This window comes from Phoca vitulina, unplaced genomic scaffold (assembly GCF_004348235.1).
Source record: "Phoca vitulina isolate PV1807 unplaced genomic scaffold, GSC_HSeal_1.0 scaffold15, whole genome shotgun sequence".
Classification (NCBI taxonomy): Eukaryota; Metazoa; Chordata; class Mammalia; order Carnivora; family Phocidae; genus Phoca; species Phoca vitulina.
This window is the reverse complement of record NW_022589718.1, coordinates 32,106,770-32,130,861: the sequence shown is the minus strand read 5'-3', so window position 1 is coordinate 32,130,861 and position 24,092 is coordinate 32,106,770. Positions and strand designations below refer to the sequence as shown.

The following is a 24,092-nucleotide window of genomic DNA, read 5'->3' as shown; positions in this document are numbered from 1 at the left end:
GCCAGGCGGACCGGAGCGGGGCCGGGGCGGGGCCAGCCGGGCCTCAGCTGGGCAGGGCCTGGCGGCCTAGGAGGTGCAGGAAGCGCGGGAGATTTGAATTTCCTGTCCGCTCAAGTGCCCGCGTAGGGATTAAGCTGCTCAGCGGATTTCTCCGCGGGGGCCTGCAACTAGTGAACCACAGTTCGGGGAGGCGACATGGTGGAAGGACCAGGTTGTACCCTAAATGGAGAGAAAATTCGGGCGCGAGTGCGCCCCGGCCAGGCGGTGACGGACGTGCGGGGAAGCGCCCTGCAGAGCTTGGGAGGCCAGGTGTGGCCTCCCGCAGCCTCGCTGGCTGTGGTCTCTTCCCAGGTGAGCCATTACTATAATTGGCTATGGGGTCAGCAGGGGACAGTGGAATAAAGACGCCGTCAGGTTTCCAGGGCCCAGAGTGTCATCTCTTTGCTCGGGAGCAGGCTCCCAGGGGCTCCGCGTTTCCCTAACTTTCACTTGGCTTTGCAAGAGGGACAAGTCAGTGCTCACGCGCCTGTGTAGTTAGGGACTGCGGGACAGCCGAGCGAAGGCTGCCGGAGAGGGATGCCCAGGCAAGAACTGGCCAAAGGTGTTTTATTACGAATCACCTTGCTTAACTTGCTATAACCCAGCAAAAGATGTTCTCCTTGTGTCTGTAAGTGCATTTTCTGCTGTTAATATTATCAGACCTCTCCATTTTTTTTCTGCACATTTTTAAGACAATAAATTTTAGCGTGAAATTCCAGCTTCTCGCCTGTCTACTATTCTGCGGTTGATAAGTGTAGCAGAACTAACATATAATTCTAAAATTGCACACAGAAAATTTAGCAGTGACCTTCCCACTCAACTTAATATTGCCAGTCTAATGAAGGGGCTGTGGAACCCAGCTCTGGTTCCCTTAAGTGAATTTCTTTCTTCTTAAGATAAATTGTAGCACAGCTTCTGGCCACTCAAGGCATTCATTGCAGATGGTGGAATATTCATTTGTTAAGAATTTAGAACTTGTACTAAAAATATTCTGATTAAGCCATCATGCCTTAAAAGCCCTTTAGATGTGTGGATGATTGTATTTCATGGATGCATGCAATATTGTGCTGTACTTAATTTCTCCTGCAAAACTCCCTCCTAGCCTTTGGTCCAGGAAGAAAAAGTGGCTTGCTATGAAATTAGCATATGCTTACAACTTGAAAGAAATGAGGCTCTAAGGCTGAGAAATTAATATTTTTCAAACTTGGAAAAGAATAAGTTTTGCATCTTCCAAAAGTCCTTGTATTTTATTTATTTTGACTTAATACGTCAAGTGCTCTGCACCTATTCTTTTAGTGTAGTGTTTCTCAAAATCGGGTCAGGGTACCACAGGGCTGGATCTTGAGTGTTCTCTTAGAATATTAATGTTTATAAAAATCACACATTCCACAAAATTTTGAATACTCAAGTCACCTGGGGAGCAAAAACAAACGGTTCCCTTGTGGAGCCTACACTTGGGTTGGGAAGGTACATGGGCAATCATTAAGAACATAAATATAAATCGATAAATTCTCTGAAGCCTCTCCTACCTGGTTCTGTAAGGACTCAGGAAGGTCAGGAGAGGCTTGGCTGACAATTAAACTGAGGTTTGAAGGGGGAGGAAGGAATAAGCAACACCTGGGAGGGAGGTTGGCGGGTAGAACACGTTAGGCAGAGCATTAGCAAAGGAAGAAAGCTTCAAATATTTGAAGGATTGAAAGAAAATCAGTGTGACTGGAAAACAGAAAATGAGCTAGAAGGTAGGTCTTTTGAGGTTGCTGGGCAGGAGCCAGACCATGGAGATCGTAGACCTGGTTAGGGACTTCGTATTTATCTTACGAGTAATGGGAGTCTTCAAAGGGTGGTAAGATCCACTCACATTTTGGAAAGATTACTCTATCTTGAAAAGGAAAAAGAAAAGACTGGAGGAAAGTAGATACTGCACCCTTACTTAGGAGAGGGCTGCAGGAATCCAGGGCGGGGAGGGCTGGTGGTGGAGGTGAAGAGGGGACAGAGTTGCTATTTCCCAAATAAAGGCAGTAGGGCTCAGAAATGGATATGATATGAATATGTGTATGGGTATCATGATTTACATCATTTAACAATCATGTATTTTGTGTTATGTTTTATCCTAACTCCTGGGGATGCAAAGATGAATAAGATAAACTTCCTGCTGTGAGAATCCAACTTAATGTTTTAAATAAATATCACCTCATGGGTATTTAGGCTAAACTAGCAGGAACATTTCCTCTAAGTTTGTTGTGATTATCTCTGGTGGCAAAGCATAAAGTGCCTTTGAAGAACCTTTACATTTTATGTAGTTTGGAGAAATAATAACCCTGTGATTCTACAGTTGAGGAATGGGAGGTTCAGAGTGAGTTTAATTAAGTTGCCCAACATCACATGACTAGTAAGGGGTTGAAGCAGGGGTGAAGGGGGGGAGGGTTCCCTCTTTTGGGATCCAAAGCCTATTCTCTTAATTGTAGTTTTTTTCAGATATAAAAGATTCAGTGGGAAAGTGGCTAATTCAGAGGCAGAAACACCATATTGCCAATATATAGCAGTGATTATTAACTGGGGAAATGAGACCTTGGGTTTTTGGTTATATCCACCCACCGTTTGTAGTTTTGTTCAATTATCAATTTACCTAAGCTGAGAATTCTCTTTTAAGGACTTTCAATCCTCTGTTCAGATTGCACAAGATAGTGCAACCTGATAATAGAACGCAAATGCTTCATTAACTTTTGGGCAATTGTTAACATCTCTCTCGGAAGCAGTACTAAGTAAGCTATACTCCTTAAATAAAAAGGCCTGCACTTAAAGCTGTTCTGTTTAATACCTTGACATAAAGAGGTATTAAAAATTGGAATACGTCTTTATGACTGGGATCAGGAATCTGGTTTTATGGGAACTGGGTTTGAAAATCAATATGGAATTCATAGCAATCTCTTTGTGGTTGTCGGGAAAATTGTAAATATTTTGCCATGGTTTCGCTTGCTGGGCCTTTGATCAAATAATAATAACGATAATAATAATCTTTGTAAACAGAAAGGGTCTTTTGCATTTTAGAGGGTTGCTGGATCTATAGTAAATTTCATCAGCATGTGGTAGGTCGTCACCGATCTCCAGCATGGTCATTACTGTAACAGATGATCCCGCGTTTCCTGGGCATTTACGGCAGGGAGTTAAAGCTGTTTAAATGTTTCTGCTACTGGCTTGAAATGACTAGTTTTCACAAGGCAGAGTTTAAAAATAAACTGTTGTTTAAAAATAAGTTGTTAACTTATTTTTAAATTTCTTTACATTGCACTAAACATGAAAAAATACAAAGAGTTAAAGAAGTATTAACTGGGCGTTTAAAATAATTCAGGTAATCACTGTACTGAAAAACCAACCAGAAAACCCCCCACCTCTGTAGCTGCTGCCATTAATGAACCAGTTAGTGTATGGGATAGCGTTCCTTGCTTTTTGCTTCAGTTTGGAGTTCAGAGAGAACACACCATAATGTGTGTCTCCTTGTGACAACTGATCCTCGTTTTGAAGAAGCCGTACAAGATCTCAGCATCTGCTAGTCGTGTATGCATTGTATTATTTCTCTGAGTTTTGATCCACTGTCTTGTCAGCATAAAATTATGCCACTGTGTAAGCACATTGCATAAAACTCGGCTAGAGCTTGTGGAACCTTATGGTAAGAGACAATATTGGAATATTGATGAGCGTTTCTGGTTGATGAGCTGCTAAGAGTCAATCCTCCGATTTTAATTGTTGGGTAGATACAATATTTTAGTGAAATCGGTGTGTAATCTGCATATGTTTTCAATCTCCTTTTCACCAAACTGGATATGAAACAGTTTATTTATAAGCATTCTTTTCATTTGAAACATGATGCCCTGGCTCTTCTATCCTTCCTTAAGATTTGATACATGTATTCAATATGATAGCGACTCTTACTCATCTTTTTATGTCCTTCACAGTGTCGTGAAGAGAGTAGGCATTTAATAAACATTTTAAATGGATGGAGAACAGAAAAGTTTGAATAGCCCAAAATGATTAAGGATTTAAAACTAAATTCAGTCTGGACTCTTTCGTTATGGGTATGTGTATTTTGTTATGTATGTTATGTGGAAATTCCTACCATGAGAAAATAATGAAGCCACAAAGTAAAAGATTTCCTCCCTTCTTCCTCTTGTTCATAGTGGGGAAAAAAGAAATCATAGCTCATTTTAGTGCCACTGTATGAAGGGATGAGCTAATCCACAGAGATTCATTTTCTAGCTAAAGGAAGCTCATTCCTTTCAATACAAAGGGGTTTTAAAATGTCATAGAACATGCAATATGATACTGACCTGGCAGGGGAGATACCGTGATCGAGAGAGAACATGCATTATATAATCCCTTATCTTTTTAAATGCATACTGATAATGGTTTTACCTTAATGACTGAGGATCATTATTATCAGCATTCAGCCTTATATGGAATCATGGAACAAAGAATAACGGAGAACAGGTAACAATCTTACAGATGAGAAGACTAAGGAAGGTGATTTTTCATGGCCATTGTAGCTTTTAATCTGACACTGAAGTATTTGGTTTGATGTAGAGAAGAGAACATTTGACCATCTTGATTTTGAATTCCAGCTCTTTTGTTACTTCCTCCTATAGAGATGCATACACTCACATCTTTGCGGATTTGGTCAGGATTAGATTAGAGGACGCATGAAACTCTTAGTTTAGTGTCTAGCAAAGTAAATGTCCTGGTGATTGTTTGTTACTTTTTCTCCCAGATCGGGCTTTCTTGCCAGACCCATACATTGGAGGAACGCTCTTTTCCTTAATGAAGGGTTTGCAATCATCTGGTGCCCTCAAATTATGTACAAAGCATTTAGCCTCTGGGTAAATGCTTGAAGGCTCTGCTCTTAAAAAGATTGTAGAATATGTTTTGATGTATGAACCTAAAGACCTCTCTTTTGGTACTTAGAGACCATTTTAAAATTAGGTTCTTTGATGGTTTAAATTGGTAGGTAAGTGACCTCTGATTAAGAAAAGTGTTTAATAGGGGAGAAAAAGGCATGTGGCAAAAAAAAAAAAAAAGGAGGAGAGACTATGAAAGTAAATATGGTATTTTCTTTGTGGGGAAAATATATGGTTGCACTAGAGTTGAAACATTTATCTATGGAAAAGTCTTGCTGTGTTCTGAAAAGTTCATCTTCCTTGTTCACCCATTGATAGGCAGGATAAATGGTAATCAGCACAATAAATCATGTGCTGTCTCTGAAGATACATGTTGTTTTGACGATTTCATATTATTAAGCCACTTGAAAATGGGAAGGTGAGCCCTTCTCAATCATACTTAAAATTGTGGCATAGGAGATTTTCGTCTCTATTTCAGGGGAAAAAAAATGAAATGTTCAAATCACACAGTAACAGGATTATAAGGGTCAATGTGAGAAAGTCAAGCACATATTGGGCATTTGTGTATAGTTATAACAAAGATAATAGGCTGGTGGAAATTAATTTCTGAATTTGTCAGGGCAGCTAGAGCTTATATAAAGAGGTGATAACCCCAGATTCTACAGTAGCACAAGTGAATATCTTGCAAATCTTAGGTTTATTGCAAAAGCCTTGGCCAGTTCATACACAATAGCTCTCAAGTGGAATAAGCCATCATTGGTATACCAGAATTTCCTCCTAAGATGGAATTAAAAAAAACAAAACAAAACAAAAAAAGCCTCCAAAATATATGTAGGTGCTTGAGATGGTCATTCATAAGTTGAAAATTTTATTATGTCCTAAGTATATTTTCCAAAGCTGATTATTTTATAAATGATAGTGTGCTGGGAATCAGGTAACTTGGGTCTAGTGCCCAAACGATAGGCAACTGAATTAAAAGAACTTCATGTATCATTACCCTCAAAACCCACATGAAGCATTAGAATCGATGTTTTAAAGCAACCATTTAAATGCTGAGTAAACATCTCAAACAGAAACCAGGGCATGCAGCACTGGTGGCTGAAAATACATCAGTCCTTTCCTACATCCCTCCCCCTGAAGAATTCTTTTTTTTTTCTTTAAGATTTTATTTATTTGCGAGAGAGAGAATGAGAGACAGAGAGCATGAGAGGGGGGAGGGTCAGAGGGAGAAGCAGACTCCCTGTTGAGCAGGGAGCCCGATGCGGGACTCGATCCCGGGACTCCAGGATCATGACCTGAGCCGAAGGCAGTCGCTTAACCAACTGAGCCACCCAGGCGCCCCGCCCTGAAGAATTCCTAAACAGAATTCCTAAACCTTCCCATAAAGCTTACTTTATTCGAAATTCTGGTAAATACAGGATTTTACTCCCATCTAGCTTTTGGTCCTTATGCGAATGTGGTTCTCTAAAATGTAAGCCTCACTCCATTGCAGATCATTAGAAAACAAGACATTGGGGGTGCCTGGGTGGCTCAGTCGGTTGAGCATCTGACTGTTGATTTCAGCTCAGGTCGTGGTCTTGGGGACGATGAGATGGAGCCCCGTGTCGAGCTCTGAGAGTCTGTTTGGGATTCTCTCTCCCCCTCTGCCCCTCCCCCTGCTCGCATGTGCTCTCTCTCTCTCTCTCTCATGCTCTCTCTATCAAATAATAAATCTTAAAAAAAAAAAAGAAAGAAAGAAAACAAGAGACCGGAGTGTTAATAATTTTCAGAGGAGATGAAACAGATAGTGGAGTAGAAGTTTTTGCCAAGAAATCCTGGGAAAGTTTAAGTAAGGATGGAGATGGTAGGTGGGGAGACAGCCTGTATTTTTTTTTTTTTAATCATTAAAGTATAGTTGATGCGCAGTGTTGCATTAGTTTTAGGTGTACAATGTGGTGATTGGACACGTCTATACATTATGCTATGAGTGAGCCTGTATTTTAAAGCCATGCGTAGTTTTAGGAGGGGAAGGAGGAGGGATCTGATTAATCCCGCACATGTTTACTTCACTCCAGGCATTGTGTGAAGCTCTCAAGAATACCAATTAAACACCATAGTCGCTGTCCCCAAGGAGCTTAGAGGCAGTCAGAGGAGAAACACAAGTCCCGGTCAAATACTCGCTTGGTATGGAAAGTACCGTGATAGTGGTTGCTGGATTTGGCAGGGAGAAAGCCTCAAGATGACTCTGCTTCCCAGGTGGGGAAATCCTAGTCCCGGAGAGAAGTGCAATCTATATGTGTGAGCAAGGAAGAGGTTAGGCTAACATTTCATTTTAATTCCCAAACACCTCATCAAGTATTAAAAAACTACTTCCGAAATGTATTCAAGCCCAGGTCACGCAGCATCTGTAGCTGGAACGGTTTCAGCCGCCCTGAAGTCGTCTGAGAGTCTTTGCCCTACGTGCGACCCTTCCTGCATTTGCCCTCCTGCGGACATCTGTGTTGTCCTCCGCACCATTGTCTGGCCGTAAACCTCTTTTTTCAGTATGTGTAGAGCTGTTAGTTTCATGACCGTTTCAACATTTCTTTCTTTCTTTCTTTTTTTTTTTAGATTTTATTTATTTATTTGAGAGAGAGAGACACAGCGAGAGAGGGAACACAAGCAGGGGGAGTGAGAGAGGGAGAAGCAGGCTTCCCGCCGAGCAGGGAGCCCGATGCGGGGCTCGATCCCAGGACCCTGGGATCATGACCTGAGCTGAAGGCAGACGCTTAACGACTGAGCCACCCAGGCGCCCCTTTTTCTTCCTTTCTTCCTTTCTTCCTTTCTTTCTTCCTTCCTCCCTTCCTCCCTCCCTCCCTTCCTTCCTTTCTTTCATGTCATGTTGTGTGTTATCTTTAATCATAGAGAGGAGGGTAAAACACCAGTAAAATAAGACCTGTATTACACCTGTTAGGATTTGGTGTGTGGTTCTCTTGGAGGCCCTCTCAACCAGAAGGACATATTTCACTTTTCACTGACAGCTGTGCAAAGAGATTTAATGGTCTCATTCATTTTAAGTATATCGGCCTTGATATTTTTGGATTCATCCTCCTAAGCACAACAGAATTTATTTACAAGGGCACGTACTCCCCTTTGGTCTTTTAAATATGTGGTCCAGTAACCATAAAGTTTTGGAGGGCCATCCACTGAGACTTTCTTTTGCTAAATAGCCAAATTTCCTATGGTTGGATCTCTTAGACTTTCTAAAATCTCTGATAGTTGACAATAATTTGGGGAGCGTAGAGATGCCTGCACCAGGACAACCTCTGATGCCTTGAGGAATTGATCCTGGATATAAAAACTTTTTTTAACCTACCCCTTAGCATTGGCCATAAAGGATGTTTCAGCTGTGCTCTCCATAAGCTGTCTGTGGAACCAAATTTCCCACAGTGAGGGTTCCAGATAGTCCTGAGGAAGGACCTTATAGACCCCTTTCACCCATTATTAGACATTCCCTGGGAGGGAAATCTGGGATAGAAATCAGGATAAGCTAGGTTTGAATTTCTTCTTGATAGACAATATTAGGAGCTCTGGGGCATTTGACTACATGGATTAAAACAAAAAGCAAAAGACAGAGGTTTTTATTAAAAACCCATATGTTTTTTTTAACCAGATTTTTACTGTTTCTTTCGATGAATGTCTTCTAAATGTATGTCATAGAGTGGTTCAAAGAATGAGTGGCACAAAAAATTTGATACGAATTGTACTCTTAAATATTTTGTTTAACCAATTGCAACAAGACCCAACAATGTACGACTGCTGAATTAAATTTGGATGTTTTGATAATGGTGCAGCTATGGATGGTCCAGTCTAGCCACTGAACAGTGAGCACTAGTCCTTATGGAGTGGAAAACTTCCCAGGAAATAATCTGGGTTTTCAGAAGGCATAGAATAAAATAAAAAATCAGGGAACATTATGATCCTAGTAAGCCCGATTATGTAGACAAATACAAACGGGTACTTCCTTTTAAGAAGATTGCCATCAACTGATGAGCATTAGGTTGATGTAAGTAATTAAGGATACCCAATGTGGTCCTAAATAGTGGGGTTTTAATGACATTTTTTCATAGATGTCTCTAGAATGGATTGAGGGACACCATTTGTGTCCAGCCATTGGCCTCTACCTGTGAATGATGATTCTGAATCCGGTCAGAATCTGGCAAAAATGAATCTTATTATTAGGCGCTACATATACCTAGAGAGGAGGCAGGGTCGTGAGGCCTACCTTCCTCTTAGCTGATACTTTGATTCCCATTTTACTGAGAAAATGTATCGACCACAAGAGAATCGGCACAACCACATCTACCTACGAGCATCTGTACCCATATAAGCTGCCTTCTTCCTGATGCCGTAGATGGACTGTCCATGTCCCCTGACGGTTTCCCATTCCTCCCCTGAGCCCCACCACCAGGACATGGCAACGTGCTACACACCGTTCTTGGGCCCCTTCTCTTCGTGATCCGTACTCACGCTCCTGCTGACGTCATCCAGTCTCAGAGCTTTGGAAACCGTCTATCTGAATGCTGATGACTAGATACATTTACATCTGCAGCCTAGACCTCTCTCCTGACCTCCAGACTCACACCCAACTGCCTGCTCGACGTCTCACCTTAACTTCCCTGAAACCTAGCCCTCACCTTCCTCTCCCACCCAGTTCCACCCAAATCTTCATCTTCATTGCCAGCGCTACTGTCTTTCCAATAATTCAGGCCAAAAATCTCCCACATCCAGTATGCCAGCAAATCCTCTTTGCTCCACCTTCAAAATCCCTCCGGCAATCTGGCCACTTCTCACCTCCTCTGTCGCTACCGTATCGGCCCAGAGTTCCTTCCTCTCTCGTCTGGATCGTTGCACTGGTTCTTCTGAGTTCTTGGCCTGCTTGCACCCTAATCCCCGGAGCCAGAATTCTTTTTTCTTTTCTTTTTTTTTTTTTTTATAATTTTTTCCGGAGCCAGAATTCTACCCAGCAACCAGAGAGAACATTTTAAAAAGTAATGCAGGTCCTATTTTTCTTCGTGCTCTTTTGTGTGGAGAAGCAGCCAGTCCGTAGAGTGGACCTTGTGGTCCTCGTGGTCTGGTTCTCATCTGTCTACACCTTCCCCTGTGAGCCATCCTCGTCTGCTCACTGGTGATCAGAAACACTTTACTGGAGGGCCTTTGCATCACCGTTCCCTATGCATGGATCATGGCTCACTCAAAACCCCCTTGAGACATGCTCAGATACCATTTTCTTCATGAGATTATGACTGCCTCATTTAGAATTAGAACCTGCTACACCCTCCCTTAATCTTGATTTCTTTTCCAAATGTTTTAACACAGTTATTATAGTTATTGCTTACTCTCCCCTGCCTGGAAGATTATAAGCTCTGTGAAGGCAGGAGATTTTTAATTTTTTTTTTTTCTCTCACTGATGCATCCCCAGCATCTGGAACAAGGTCTAATACATACTGGAAGGTCAATAAACTTTTCTAAAATGAATGAATCTGATGAACAGTCATGAATGGTGCGTCTTTAATGGTGAGGGACATCTTTCCAGATGTCACATCCCACCTTTGTTGTCAGACGGGGTCAAATTACAGACACAGCCCAGTGAAGAGTGAATAACAGTGAACTGTGGTAGCTGTTGATGGTGCGTTTTAACCTGAATGGTGCGAGTGCTCTCAAAGCTGTGAATCTGGCAATGTGAGTAGACTTCACAGGAGACAATTGGGACTCGTGTGCTGTTTTATTAGGTGTTGTGCCAACCTGTCTAGTTCAAGGTTACCTTGTCTGTCTCTTTGCCAGGAGCCATGATAACACGCGGTAAATTCGGAATGAGGTGGAGGAAGGGAGGTGTGGGCAGGGAACAGAGAAGTGGTTGAGTAAGAGCTGCTTCCCATTGGGTGAAGTAGCGCGGGGGGCAAGATTAGCTTCAGGGCAATACCGTGAGAAACAGAAACCGAAACGTGGGAGGTGAGAGGGATACCGTGTTTCACTGTTCCCTGGGGGTCAACCTGTGCGGAAGGCTAGACCCTAACAGGACGGTGGCCAAGGTTAAAGGGCAGCTAAGTGCTACTGGAAGAAACCAGCCCGATCCCAAGTTGCTGAGAAAACATGCACAGCAGGTTCAAGGGGTCCAGTATGCGCTGACAGCCCGAGGCGAGAGAGAGCCCAGACCCAGCCCCTCACAAGGCATGGGCCCCACGGCCAGCATGCCCCGTGTGCAGGAGACACGTTCAGTGTGACTCCACACCCCCCACTTTGTGCAGAGGTGGAAGGACGCTGAACCCTCCCCCTGGGGTCTGCAATTCAGAAAGCTGGGGTCGTGCCTGAGGGCCTAGTGGCGCACGCAGGAATGTACATCAAGCATGGAAGAGGGAAAGATACTCGCTCCCAAGGCAACAGAGTGTGAGGGCTCTTTGTCTCTAGATGGGAAGTGTTCCAGGCCGAGGGCTCCTGCTTAGGCAGCCAAGGGGATGGACGTATGACGGACTGCATATGATTACCTTCCAAACACACTGGAGACAGGTTGAGTTCTAGATGAACTTGTAAAACTTGGAGGGTTAAAGGAGATGAAAGCACTATGGTGGCAGTGGTCACCAGTTCCCCCTCGGCCAGCAAGCAGGAAAGCCACGACAGCGTCTGGGCTGTACGTATGACATGGGATCGACCAGCTGGCCTCTGCTGGGAACCCTGACAGAAGCCAAAGGACTTTGCAGGCCGTGGCTAAAACCACTTGCTAGCAAACAGTGTTGGGAGAGGATAAGAGATTGTTGACATGGGAGTGGTGGGGAAAACAATCTAGAAATTAAGGTTTTTAAAATGTCCCTAGGACCTTAGATCCAGGATCCAAAAATGTATCAAAATGTATCAAACCCAATCTATGCTGAGGCAAAGGCGACTCATAACAGATCTATATCTGCTCTGTATATCATCATCTTAAGAGTGTCCAGGCTAGTTTAGAAGAACTTTTTACCTACTAATTGGTTGTCATGGAAACCTGCATTGAAACCTACCCTCTTAACCTACACTTGGCTCCAAGTGTATTTATGTGGCAAGGTAAAGTCTTCCGTTAGGCAGGAAAACATCAAGACTCCTGGTGCTTCTCAATTCAGGGCTCTAGCAGATTCCCTTTTGAAAACAAGGCAAATGTGCAAGTGTATTTTTCCCTCCCTGAGTCCTCAAGCCTGTTGTGAGAGTGCTTGATGATCCCTGCTAGGTCCTGGGGTTCAGCCAAGAAAGAGGAAAGGAATCAGAGGCAGACCCATCACCAGGCTAACACATCCCCCCACCCCTCCCCTCTAAAACCCTCAATTTGTTTCTCAGAGTCCATAGTCTCTCATGGTTCATCTCCCCCTCCAATCCCCCCCCCACCCCTGCCCCTTCATTTTTCCCTTTCTTCTCCTAAAGGTTGTTTTTGCGGTTTGGGCAGAACTGGAAGGCTGCTTCTTGTAATCCCTTCTGTGCATTGGTTCGTTGGTCACTCCAAGCGTGTGACTGATTCCCAGTTCTTATTATGTGGAGGAGGGATTTGAAGCCGATCCCCTGAACGTCAGGCAGCTGGGAGATTCTAGCATCGGCCGTAGCCATTGTAACTGAACAGGGTTTAGTGGAAGGATGGTGTCTGTTCCTGTCTTAGTCTGCTTGGGCTACCATGACAAATGCCATCACCCAGGAGGCTTACAGAGATTTATTTTCTCCCAGTTCTGGAGGCCACAAGTCCAAGGTTAAGGTTCAGGCCAGTTTGGTTTCTGGTGTGAGCTGTCTTCCTGGCTTGCAGACACCACTTCTGTCTGCCGTGGCACCGCTCTGAGCACACAGGCTGGGGAGAGCGAACTCTCTGTGGTCTCTTCTAAGGATGCTAATCCTGCTGGATCGGGCCCCCACCCTATGACTTCATTAAACCTTAAGTACCTCCTTAAAGCCCTATTTTCAAAGACAGTCACACTGGAGGTTAGAGCTTCAACATAGGAGTGTTGGAGGGGAAAAATTCAGTCCCTAGCCATTTTCAATCTTTGTTTTTTGTTTTTTTTGGTTTCTTAAAAATCTCTTATCCTCTTGTTCCTTTGAACTAAATACTATAATGTGTCTTTTTAAACAAGGGCCAAATGAGGAAACTAAAGAATAGAGTGGACATACCATCTTAACTATTTAGAATGGCAGGTGTCTGTAAACCAAAAGTTTGAGAATCACTGAATATCATTCTACCATAAGTGGAGGGGAAGTTGTGATTTTCTCCTAGACTATGTCTAAGTTGTTTTATAATTATCTCCCTGTCACCCCCATCATCACTACCTCACCCCCCCGCCAAGATTTTATCCCGGATCTTCTGAGAATGCATAGGTCCATTTGAGAAAAAGGAAAGAAAGGTTAGAAGTATTTGAGGATATTCCCTTAGATGAAGAGTTAATGTGTAAATATAATTATATGTACTTACTGTATCTTATAGACTAGCTAGGCATTAATGATAGTTTTAAAATTTTTATTATATGCTGATTGCAAATTAAAGAATATTTATAAACGTATCTCAAGAATGAAAAATAATGATACAAAGAACATCAGTTTACCTACTGCCCATTGAGAAAAAGAGCCTTACCAATATCTAAACTCAGTACCATTCCTTTCCCTGCCCCACAGAGGGGAAAGTTTATAACTTCCTTGATCTTTACAGTGTTTAGGGCATATATAGTAATTATCACAATATATTGTTTGGTTTTGCACGGTGATGGGAGGAAGAAGTAGTGGGTTTCTTTTTCCTTTATTCTTGACGTTGTGGTTTGAGGAGGGAGAGAAGAGCAGGTCATGCATTAGATCCTGTCACTCAGGGGAGCCCGGTCTTTACCACTGATTCCCTACACCCCACAAGACCATGGAAACTGAAACTCCTTCCTTGGGGCCTGTAAATGCCTTTCTAAAAAAGCCTGCTTCAGAGAGCTGCTTATCTTTGGGGTTCTCACCCATTTTTACTTGGTTTTCAACCTCTTATTGTTCCTTCCTGGCCTTTGAGTTCATCATCACAGGTAAAAATATTTGGTTTCCATATTTTATCCACTGTTTTTTAGCTGTTTCTGAATCCTCTCTCAGAGACCTTGGCTATGCTTCTGGAAATGGAAGACTCTCCTATATTTTAGTTTTAAAACATTCACATCGTTTTTCTGTGCTTTCTTTTCATATGTGCACAGCTATATGGTCCTGGAAGAAACTCATTTTGGTTGTGAGCCAATTACTTTCTTTTCCACTTAATTTTTTTTTTTTTTTTTTTTTGGCCTCTCTTTTGAAATGACTCCATAGTAATTTGACAAAATGTATGTAAACAGCTGATTACATTACTTGACTTGCTGGAGATTATTCCTCTTACTGGGATGCACCTGGGCATGAAGTAATAGAAATACGTTTAAGAACGAAATTATAATTTTGTTTAGAGTTTGTATGTGTGTTTACGTGGATGTGGGTGTATTTTCTCCTAGGCTGCTGCACTGAATAATAACAAAGATTCCAGCCCGAATTCCTTGAGACTGTTTAATGGATACGTTTACAGCGGTGTCCAGACTTTGGGGAAGGAGCTCTTTATGTACTTTGGGCCAAAAGCTTTACGGTAAGATAAACCTGCACAGTACATCTTATCTCTCTGTTTAGAGATGTGTAAAAGGCTTTTCTCGCCGCTCACCCAGTGTCACATTTAATCATGTAGAAAGTACTCCATTTTTAAGAGAGCTCTAATATAAGAGGTTGAGATTCTATCGTGGAAAGCAATAAGATGATGAATAGGTTGTGATGTCATCATTACTTGGAGGGCTAGTCAATTTATTTCTTTCAAGAAAAACGGATCGGCTAGACTGGCTTCCAGGAGCTGGTAGAGCTACACAGCTCGGCTTGGCTCTTCGCAAATTTCCCACACGGCTCTTCTCCTGGCCCTTCTCCCCTCCTGTTTTCCCTCATGTTTTCCCCAAGCTTTTATTGTATTAGTGACATTAGTATCTTTATATGTATAACAGCTTCCAGTTTGGTTTCAACCGGTCTCTAGATTTTTATAGTTCTCTGTCTTCCTTCTTTTTCTGAAGCCTTGTACGGAATTGGAAACTTATTTATAGAATTTCAGAACTTTTCCCAGAAGTCCCAAGTTCTCCATTCTTCCACAGTCCTTAGGGAAATTCATTGCTGTTGTGTTGGCAATGAAGGACAGGCAATCTCCCGCGTTGGTTGACTTAATGATAAGAATGTCAAAATGTCTGTACTCGCCAGAGCATGATCACCTGTTCAATTTTTGCAGGAAAAAGAGAAAGGCCTATGGATTAACATGTCTACCAAATCTTTGTCTTCTCTGAGTTTACCCTAAGGTATTGCAATGCGTGAACGAAGGTAGTGCTCCTTTGAATCTCTCTTAATGTTTCTGGAAGCTATTGAACAATTTCACCTTAAAGGAAAGCCCTGTTACTAGGCCCTGGGCCTCTAACTGAAGGTGACTGATGCTCATAGAGAGCTAATATGACTGTATGATGGTTATATGCTGCCCCTCATCTACTGAACGTTTCGAGAATGTCAGAGTTTATGTAATTGCTTCCCCTTTGAAATGTTCTCTCTTTGTTGTCAGCGGCTGCCATCCTTGGACAACAGCATCACTTGGTGGGTTTTTTTTCTCAGTCTGGAAAGGATAATGTCAGCATAGGCTTCCTGGCTCATGCAGGAATGATCTACTGCAGATTATATTGTTGTGGTGGTAGATGGATGTGATGGAGAAGTCTTTGCTCTGAATGGAGGAGGACACAGTGGCATCCATGGAAGACGGTTGAACATTGATATGCTATTGATTCCCTGGTGTTAGGTGCGGATTTATTTCTGTAGGATGAGACGGAGGTTTTTATCAAGTGTTCTCCACCAGACTGATAAAGGAAGAATCATTTCTCAGTGCAGGGCTGTCAGTAAATGTTCCCTGAAGTTCTAAACGAGGGCAGTCACTTCCTTAAACTCACTGAACTAGTACCATCCCCGGGGAGTTCGTATCTCAGTGTATGCATGGGGAAAAGTGCAGTGGCTTGCTTCCTTTTAATTTCCTACAGCCCTAATGACTATTTGATAAAATAATTCAAGGGCAGTGGCAGATCAGCTATTTGAATACAAACCGAGCAACCTAAAATCAACTGCATCCCCTTTCACAATTTAATAGAAGTTTGTTTATATATATATATATATATATATATATACACACACACACACAAACACACACACTCCCAACCTACGCTTCTTAAGAGAATGGATGACTCTGTCACAGAAATGTGATCGTTGTGTGAGGTTGCAAGTCTGTGAGCATGACATAGACATGTAGTCTTCATTCCTCAACTCTTCTTGCTACCCACCAGGCTAGTCTGCATTTTAGAGAGCATGTAGCAGGAAACACGCTTAATGCTCACTTATATTTACCTCTTAACGCGCACCTCTTTACAGTTAAAATTGCCCTAGATTTTAATGCATCTTACAGGGCAGGCCATGAATCTTCCTAGGATTCATTTGTCACGGAAATAGAATACAGACCTAGCCCTCTGAGAGAGAATCTGCCATGCAAAAATCCACACTTCAGAGAGATACAAATTAGAGTAACTATTTCTGTTACTAAAAGATTTATCAAAGTGCTCAAGTTGATCCTAAAAGTGCCATAGAATGCAAAAAATTATTTGATATGCATTTATTCTTGGAGAATGGTTGTGGTGTTATTTGTGATTAATACCTATACTCCTGAATGCTTTAAAGAAGCTCGTCATCTTTAACAAAACACAGATCATTTTTAATTTTTTGGCTGTATATGTAACAGATACTCATTTGAGAAAACTGAGGCATAAGGAACAAGCAAGGATAAATTTATACATTCACACTCTCACTCCCAAATATAACCTCTGTTAACTGTGGATGTATATACATTACCAGTACTGTGTGGGCATGTATCTACCCGTCTATTCACTCAGACACACCCACCCTGGAAGCTGCCATTTTCCATCAAAATGAACCCAGCTGTTACATCTTGGACTCGCATTTAAAAGATATATTTTTTTAATGAATCTCTCTTTCCAAAACACTTTGCTATTTCCAATTTGTGATTTATATGACTCAGATGGCTTGCAATGATCCTCTTCCGGAAGCATATCCAAAATATTTTACAGGCTTTGCCATTTTAGAGAAGCCTTATACATTATCCATTTTGTAATTTATTGGAGTTTAAGTAATCTGATCCTCGAAACAGCAATGCATGAGATAATGTGACAGTTCTTTGTAGTTTGTGAAACAATCTTTAAGGAGTCTATTCTACACTACTCAAAAAGGGTTTTACAGCTTAGACATAGTTTTTGTGATCTGCCACATTACCATGTTAGAAAAATTGAAGCGTGATAAAAGTTCTAAATGAAATCAGATACTTGAAGCGTAGTCAGTCCTGCTTTCTGTCTGCCCAACATGCTCACTTGTCTTTTAGGGACAGCGTTCCTTCGGGAAACTGGTCATCCGGCCACACTGACCACAGAGTTCAAGTTAACTCTAGCACGATCTTTCCAGACCTTCTGTCTCATACATTGTCAGTTGGGTCAGTGTGGTTCTTCCGTGAGATTTCCTCATCTGGAGCCAAGGAGGGTCAGGCTCTGTAACGTAGGGAAGCTAGGATGTGAGGCCTTAGGACTTGTAGGTGGCCGTGTTACTTGGCTTGTGAGGTGGTGAGAAATAAAACCAGCCTGCACAAAGCTGAGAATCCTAAAGGCCTTCTAGCCCCTCCTTCCATCTGTTCCTGAGATCCAGCTGCTTTCCTTCCTTTCCTACAGCTTGATTCTTCAACCCTCCCTCAGATCCTGTGAGCTACTAAGTATTCCTTAGTGCCTAAACCTGTTTGAGTTGGGTTTCTGTCACCCGCAATTTAAGAAAACTGACCATTATCAAAAGGCACAAACTTCCAGATAGGAAATAAGTCCTGGGGATGTGACATACAGCACGGGGACCACCGTGTTTCACAATACTGTGCCGCAGAGTTGAAAGTTGCAAAGAGAGTAGATCTTAAAAGTTCTCATCACAAGAAAGAAATGTAACTGTGTTTGGTGACTGATGTTAACTAGACTTAATTGTGGTGATCATTTTGCAGTGTCTACAAATACTGAATCATTATGTTGTACACGTGAAACTAATTTAGTGTTATATGTCAATGACACCTCGATTTAAATGAAGGAGAGAAGGAAGGAAGCAGGAGAGAAAGAAAGAGAAAATAAGAAAACTAACCATTAAAAGTAATCTACAGGCAGAAAATGAAACATCTTTAGTTTTTGAAATGGTAGATTTTGAAATTTTTATTTTCTATTTCAGTTACCATGATGCTTTCAGGTATAACTGGAGAAAATCTAGAAATCTTTACCTTTTTCATTGGCTTTCCCTTCTGCACCCGACAGCCTACATGATTACTAGTTCTGCTTTCCTTTTCTTGCTTTATTTAATAATACACATCATTTTATTGCATTTTTTCTCTTATTTTAAAAGTAATATAAAAGTCAATTATAAAACATTAAGATAGTTCCAAAAAGTCTAACGGCAAAAATAAATACCACCCGTAATTATTACCACCAAAAAAGGGCACATTTAACAGTTTTTGTAAATATCATAGATAAAATATAAATTGTGTATATACCATATATTCATACATAATTTATATTACATATACACAGATCATGATATCACTGCTGATTAGAATTTTCCCCCATTTTTCACTCTAATGAATAACTCTGAAGTTAACGTCCTTGAGCATATATCTTTTACCATTTTGATGTTTTCTGAGGATAAATTCCTAGACGTGGATTTGCAGGATCTTGGTTACTGATGCTTTCTTATATCCCTTTTGAAGGCATATAGAAATCTGTCATGAGTGGGAAGCATCTACAACTGGCCATACGACAGAGAATGGCCCATGCATGGCCTGCCTTCGCTCTGATTGTGTAGATTTATCCACACCTCTGTGCAAGGTTATAAAAGCCTGGAAACCTGTTAGCATAAAATGCATGTGCAGCACTATAGTAGTTGTGGAAGGTTAGAGATCTTATCATAGCAGAATTACCTGGCATGGTATTCTCAATTGACAACTGTAATTTTAATTGTTAAGTTGATTTTAAATTATCTGCCTCATAGTTCCAACATCTGGCACATCTTTGGGTCTGGCTCTGTTGACTGTTTTATCTCTTGACATTGAGTCCCTTTGTTGTTGTTTTTTCCTTATGTGTCATAATTTTTTTGAATTCCAGATAGTCATGTTTAGAGGAACAGTAGAGACTGAATTAAATAATATTTAACCTCAAAAATAGTAATGCCTCTTCTATCAGGTCATTAGTGCAGGGGATGAGTAGTCGAGCTTGGTTTGGATTTTGTCGTCTGTAGTTGGCTTTGGTGCACCAGTGACATCAAAACCTTCAGCGGCTCCGACTTCTTTATGCCTCAAGTGTGGCCTGGTGTGGCTGGAGCCGGTTCGCTGTGTTTCTGCCCTCTACTCGCAGCTTTTAGCAGACCCTGGGTATTCGTATCACGAGGGGATTTCTCCACACGCTTCCCCTCCCCTCTTCCACTCCCACCCCAGTGGTAGACTGCTGTTGTCCATTTTTCAGGGAGAAGTCCATGATGGGGAAAATGGTTCTTCTAGACCAGCCTTAATCTTAGGCCCTGTGCTCACTGACCTCAGGGTTGCACTTTTCTCAGAGCTACTGATCCTTTCCTCCCCAAGGCAGTCAAATTCTTCCTTCCATGTGTGGGTGATCTCCAGTAAAAGAGCATTTCCTTCCTCTCTCTCAGTGGGAACAGATGTCTCCACATTTCACTGCAGGATTCCGTGACAAAGCTGATGCCCTACCTCACCCCTAAAGACAGATGGCTTTTGCTCTGCTCATCCTCAGCAGAGTGCATTTGGCCTGAGCCTGGTGGCAAACACTTTCCTGCCCTCCCCCGTGGCCTCCTGCTTCTGTTTGCTGCCCGGTGCAAGACTGACTGTGTGTGCACGAGGCTTCCTGTTATTCCTTCAGGGACAGAGGGCTTTGGCTGGACCTCTCCCTCGGCTACAGACCGGTGCCATGTCACCAAGAGTGGCTCTGTCCATCCCCTTCCATGACTCATCTTTGTCATGCCCAACTGGTGCATACCCGTGGACAAGAGCTTACGTGCGAGCCCACGCTCTCCTTGTGTCTGGGACTCCAGGGATTCTAAACAGTTATACTAGCCACACCCAGTATTTAGAAGTTTGTGGAAAATTTTAGCTGTTTCCTTCTTACCTATTTTTACACTAGCTGTCTCTTCTGCCTGTACTCTGCCACAGGTAAAATAATTTGTGTGTCTGTCTTTCCCCATGGAGGGGGAAGGGGCTTGTTACTCTTTGGAATTTAGCTCACCTGGCTCCCTGCAGCCTCATGTCTCTGATGGGTTCAAGAGAATTTACGGTTCTGTAAATAATATGACTTTTCTCTCCATGTTAGGATAGGAGCTCTATGTCTTTTGAGCTTCTGCACCCTAAGTAGATGCAGAACTCCCTGTTCCTTTTTTAACATGGTTCATTCCATATTGTTTTATAACTTTTTTCTTTGAATTCCTAGCATAAGCTTTACAATAATTATATTCAACTATTTTACACTCATTATTATCCTTAGGTCACTTTTGACCACTTGATAATTTTCATAAACAGTTGCCTTATTAGCAATGTATAGTTAGTCATCACTCAGATGAACCTGTGACAATGCCATTATTTATGCTATTTATGTTTGCTTAAGGATGTTCTGATCATTCTGATCATTCTCATAGTGATAACCTGGAAGCATGTGGCTGATGTTTAAAATAGTATCAGGTCTTATTTATTGATTTGTTTTAGGAAGTTTTGTCTAACTAGAGGCATTTTCTTAATATCACTTCAGTGTTTAGTTTGGACATAATTTTTATGTTAGAACTTTGGTTGTAAGTGACAGAAGCCCAACTTAAATGAGTTCAGTAATTATTTCTTACAAGATTATGGGGTATCTTACCTGAAGATAATGCGGTCAGGTTTCAGGCAGAATTGGAAGCAAAGGCTAACTGCTATGAGGTCTCTGCATTTTTTGATTCTGTCCCTCACTGAATTCTGCTGTACTCTTCCTTTCTATAGACAAGCCTCCCTTGGCTTCTCCGCTGCCCATGTTGGATAACATTCCCGTAGACAGTTCCCATGTTGGATCTCCTAGTACTAATGGGAAACTGATCTCTCTGCAGCCAAAATCCATAAATTCATCAGGAGAAGGCAGATGAATCCAGGTACTGGATTGGTACCTGGCTTGACTAGCTTGACTCGGGTGTCCATTTCTGATTCAACTATGTCAAAACACAAGATCTGAGGAAGGAACAAGACACCAACTCAAAGTTGGGCCTAATGCCCACTATTGGCAGGCAGTCATGTTATGCAGAGTAAATGATCTTAGGTAACCAGTTGGGTTGGGGGTGGAAGGGATTTGAGAGGGTAAAGAGTTAGAAATAAGGATCTAATAAAATTTTCTTAAACTAAGTTGATTATAACGAGGAATCTTGAAAAGCAGATCGAACTCTTGAATGTAAATGTGATATGAGCCTATGTCCTGGTCTATAAAAGATCAATATGGCAATTGTTATAACAGTACAGATGTTACTGTGGCAAAAAATTTCCATGATAGTGGTGTATATTTCTCAGATTAATATAAAAGGTACTTAACAATAAACCCAACATTTGTTGGTTGATTTGGGCTCAATTATCACAACATTTTGCTATTTAATAATAATAAAGTAAATAAGAATGAACTAAAAATTTTGATTTTTATGCATATTTTCTTCTAAATTGAATAGATTTAATAAGGCTAAAAAAAGCATAATTTGATTCAGAGTTCTTATGGGGGGTACTCCTGCATTTCATTTGGGTCTTAACCTTTGAGATTTTTAATGTGGATGCAGTTTCATTATAGAAAGTGATTTAGAATCCACTTTATGAGCCATGCAGCTGAAAAGATTTTAGATATGATGGCTTCTGGGCATGACAGTTGTACACCTTTCACTGGGGTTGAACCTCCATAAGCTAAATTATGGAGTACTTACAGGCATACATTTTTCCTGTCAAGAACTATGGGGCATGTAAAATGCATTTATGATTGATAGTAGGGCACACAGAGTTTAAAACCCACATTTTTAAAGTTAGACTGGTTAACCTTGTACAATACTATAACATGGTGCTTTGGAATTAGAAGCACAGTGCAGTAACATTTGATGCCAAAAGAGCCATATTTATTAACTCAACAAAGCTAGAAGGAGAAGGATTTGAAAGGCGGAACACAGTATTTCATCTTGAGAATCATTTTGATCTTCATCATCAGAGGTCTCATAAAACCACTTTCTCTCTCTCTCTCTCTCTCTCTTTTTTTCTTTTGTTTTTACTGGACATGCTAATCAATCCTATAAAAACTGAAAGGTTATAAATTTTTCATCACTGCATTGTGGCTTTCAAGCTAACCGTAAATATTTATAAATCCCCTCTTCCCAATACATATAAAGGTAAGAGAAAACTAAAAGAACTGAAGACAATAGCATTTTGACTTGTTTTCTTCTCTTTTGATGCATAAGATTTTGCAAAAAATTGTTTCATTGTGTACCCCAGAGCAAGGGGGAAAAAAAGAGTGTCTTAAAATGTAGATATCATTTTGGAGTAGGTAAACATTTCCCATCCATTGTGGCTAGAAATATAGAATTTGAATGTCAGTGGCTTTGTAGAATTTATTAAAAAAAAAACAAAAAAAACAAAACTGTAGGCAATTTAAATTTAGCCTCATCTCATCCAAAGCCTTTGAATCTGAGAAAAAGCTGAAACACTAGACTGTTCCATGAATAAAAGTACTTCATCTGACAAGAAAAGAAGAACAGGGTATGTTTTCTTGGTCTTATTGTCGGACCCTATTATTTCTCTAGGAATTTATTTTATTTGTGGTTTGAAAAACTGAATTGTCACATCTTCTAGTTTTATGAGGATACAAAACCATAACAGAAAAAGATATAATATTGGCTATATTTTTTGCCCCCTAAAAGTGCCTATCTTGACTAACATTTGTTTGCTTATAATCCAAAAAGTGAAATGAAGGAGCAAAAATTAGGTACACTATGTACTTTCTGCCACTCAAAACTGCGCTTGATGTTGTTTCAGGATTCATTTTGGAATGAAAGGGTTCATCATGATTAATCCACTTCAGCATAAAAATAAGAATGGAGTTTCTCCTGTTCTTGAAGTACAGCTCACCAAAGATCTGATTTGTTTCTTTGACTCATCAGTAGAACTCAGGTAAAAAAAAAAAGAAAGAAAGAAAGAAAAGTACTTCAGCTGAAAAATTGCAGTGATGAGTCTGCAGTTTGGTTTGAAATGTGGAGATAGATGTTTTAAAAATGGTCTATAATTGATAAAACCTCATTTTGAAAGCGCCTTCAGATAATCTAGTTCGTTAGGGTCTTCAGTGTTTGGCTCTATAACTCATACCCCGATTAACAGAAAGTGTTTATATCAAAGCTCTTTTTAAATGACACTTTGTGAAATTATAACTAGACTTAGGATTAATGTGTTTTATATGCGTTGCTACAGAAACTCTACAGAAAGCCACCAGAGAGTAAGAATGATGGAAGAATTAGATGTATGTTCCCCTAAATTTAGTTTCTCAAGAGCAGAAAGTGAAGTGAAGAAGCAGAAAGGACGGATGCTGTGTGATGTGTTAATGGACCAGAAAGTGTTGCCTGGGGTAGGGAACATCATCAGAAACGAAGCTCTCTTTGACAGTGGCCTCCACCCAGCTGTTAAAGTAGGTCATAAGTATTTTTTAAAAATGATTTCTGTATTTTTATTTTATTTTTATTTTTTATTTTTTTATTGTTAATCACCATACATTACATCATTAGTTTTAGATGTAGTGTTCCATGATTCATTTGTTTGTGCACAACACCCAGTGCTCCATGCAGAACGTGCCCTCCTCAATACCCATCACCAGGCTAACCCATCCTCCCACCCTCCTCCCCTCGAGAACCCTCAGTTTGTTTTTCAGAGTCCATCGTCTCGCATGGTTCGTCTCCCCCTCTCATTACCCCCCCTTCATTCTTCCCCTCCTGCTATCTTCTTCTTTTTTTTTTTTCTTAACATATATTGCA

General features: G+C 41.1%; 1 protein-coding gene across 1 annotated transcript in view; it reads left to right on the top strand.

The window, feature by feature from the left end:
- The first annotated feature begins 195 nt into the window (after positions 1-195).
- Positions 196-24,092, top strand: part of NEIL3 (nei like DNA glycosylase 3) — a 51,071-nt gene continuing 27,174 nt past the window's right edge. Inside the window, exons 1-4 of the mRNA XM_032413214.1 lie at positions 196-351; positions 14,393-14,520; positions 23,107-23,241; positions 23,536-23,749. Coding sequence (XP_032269105.1) covers positions 196-351; positions 14,393-14,520; positions 23,107-23,241; positions 23,536-23,749 — 633 coding nt within the window. The remainder of the gene's footprint in view (positions 352-14,392; positions 14,521-23,106; positions 23,242-23,535; positions 23,750-24,092) is intronic.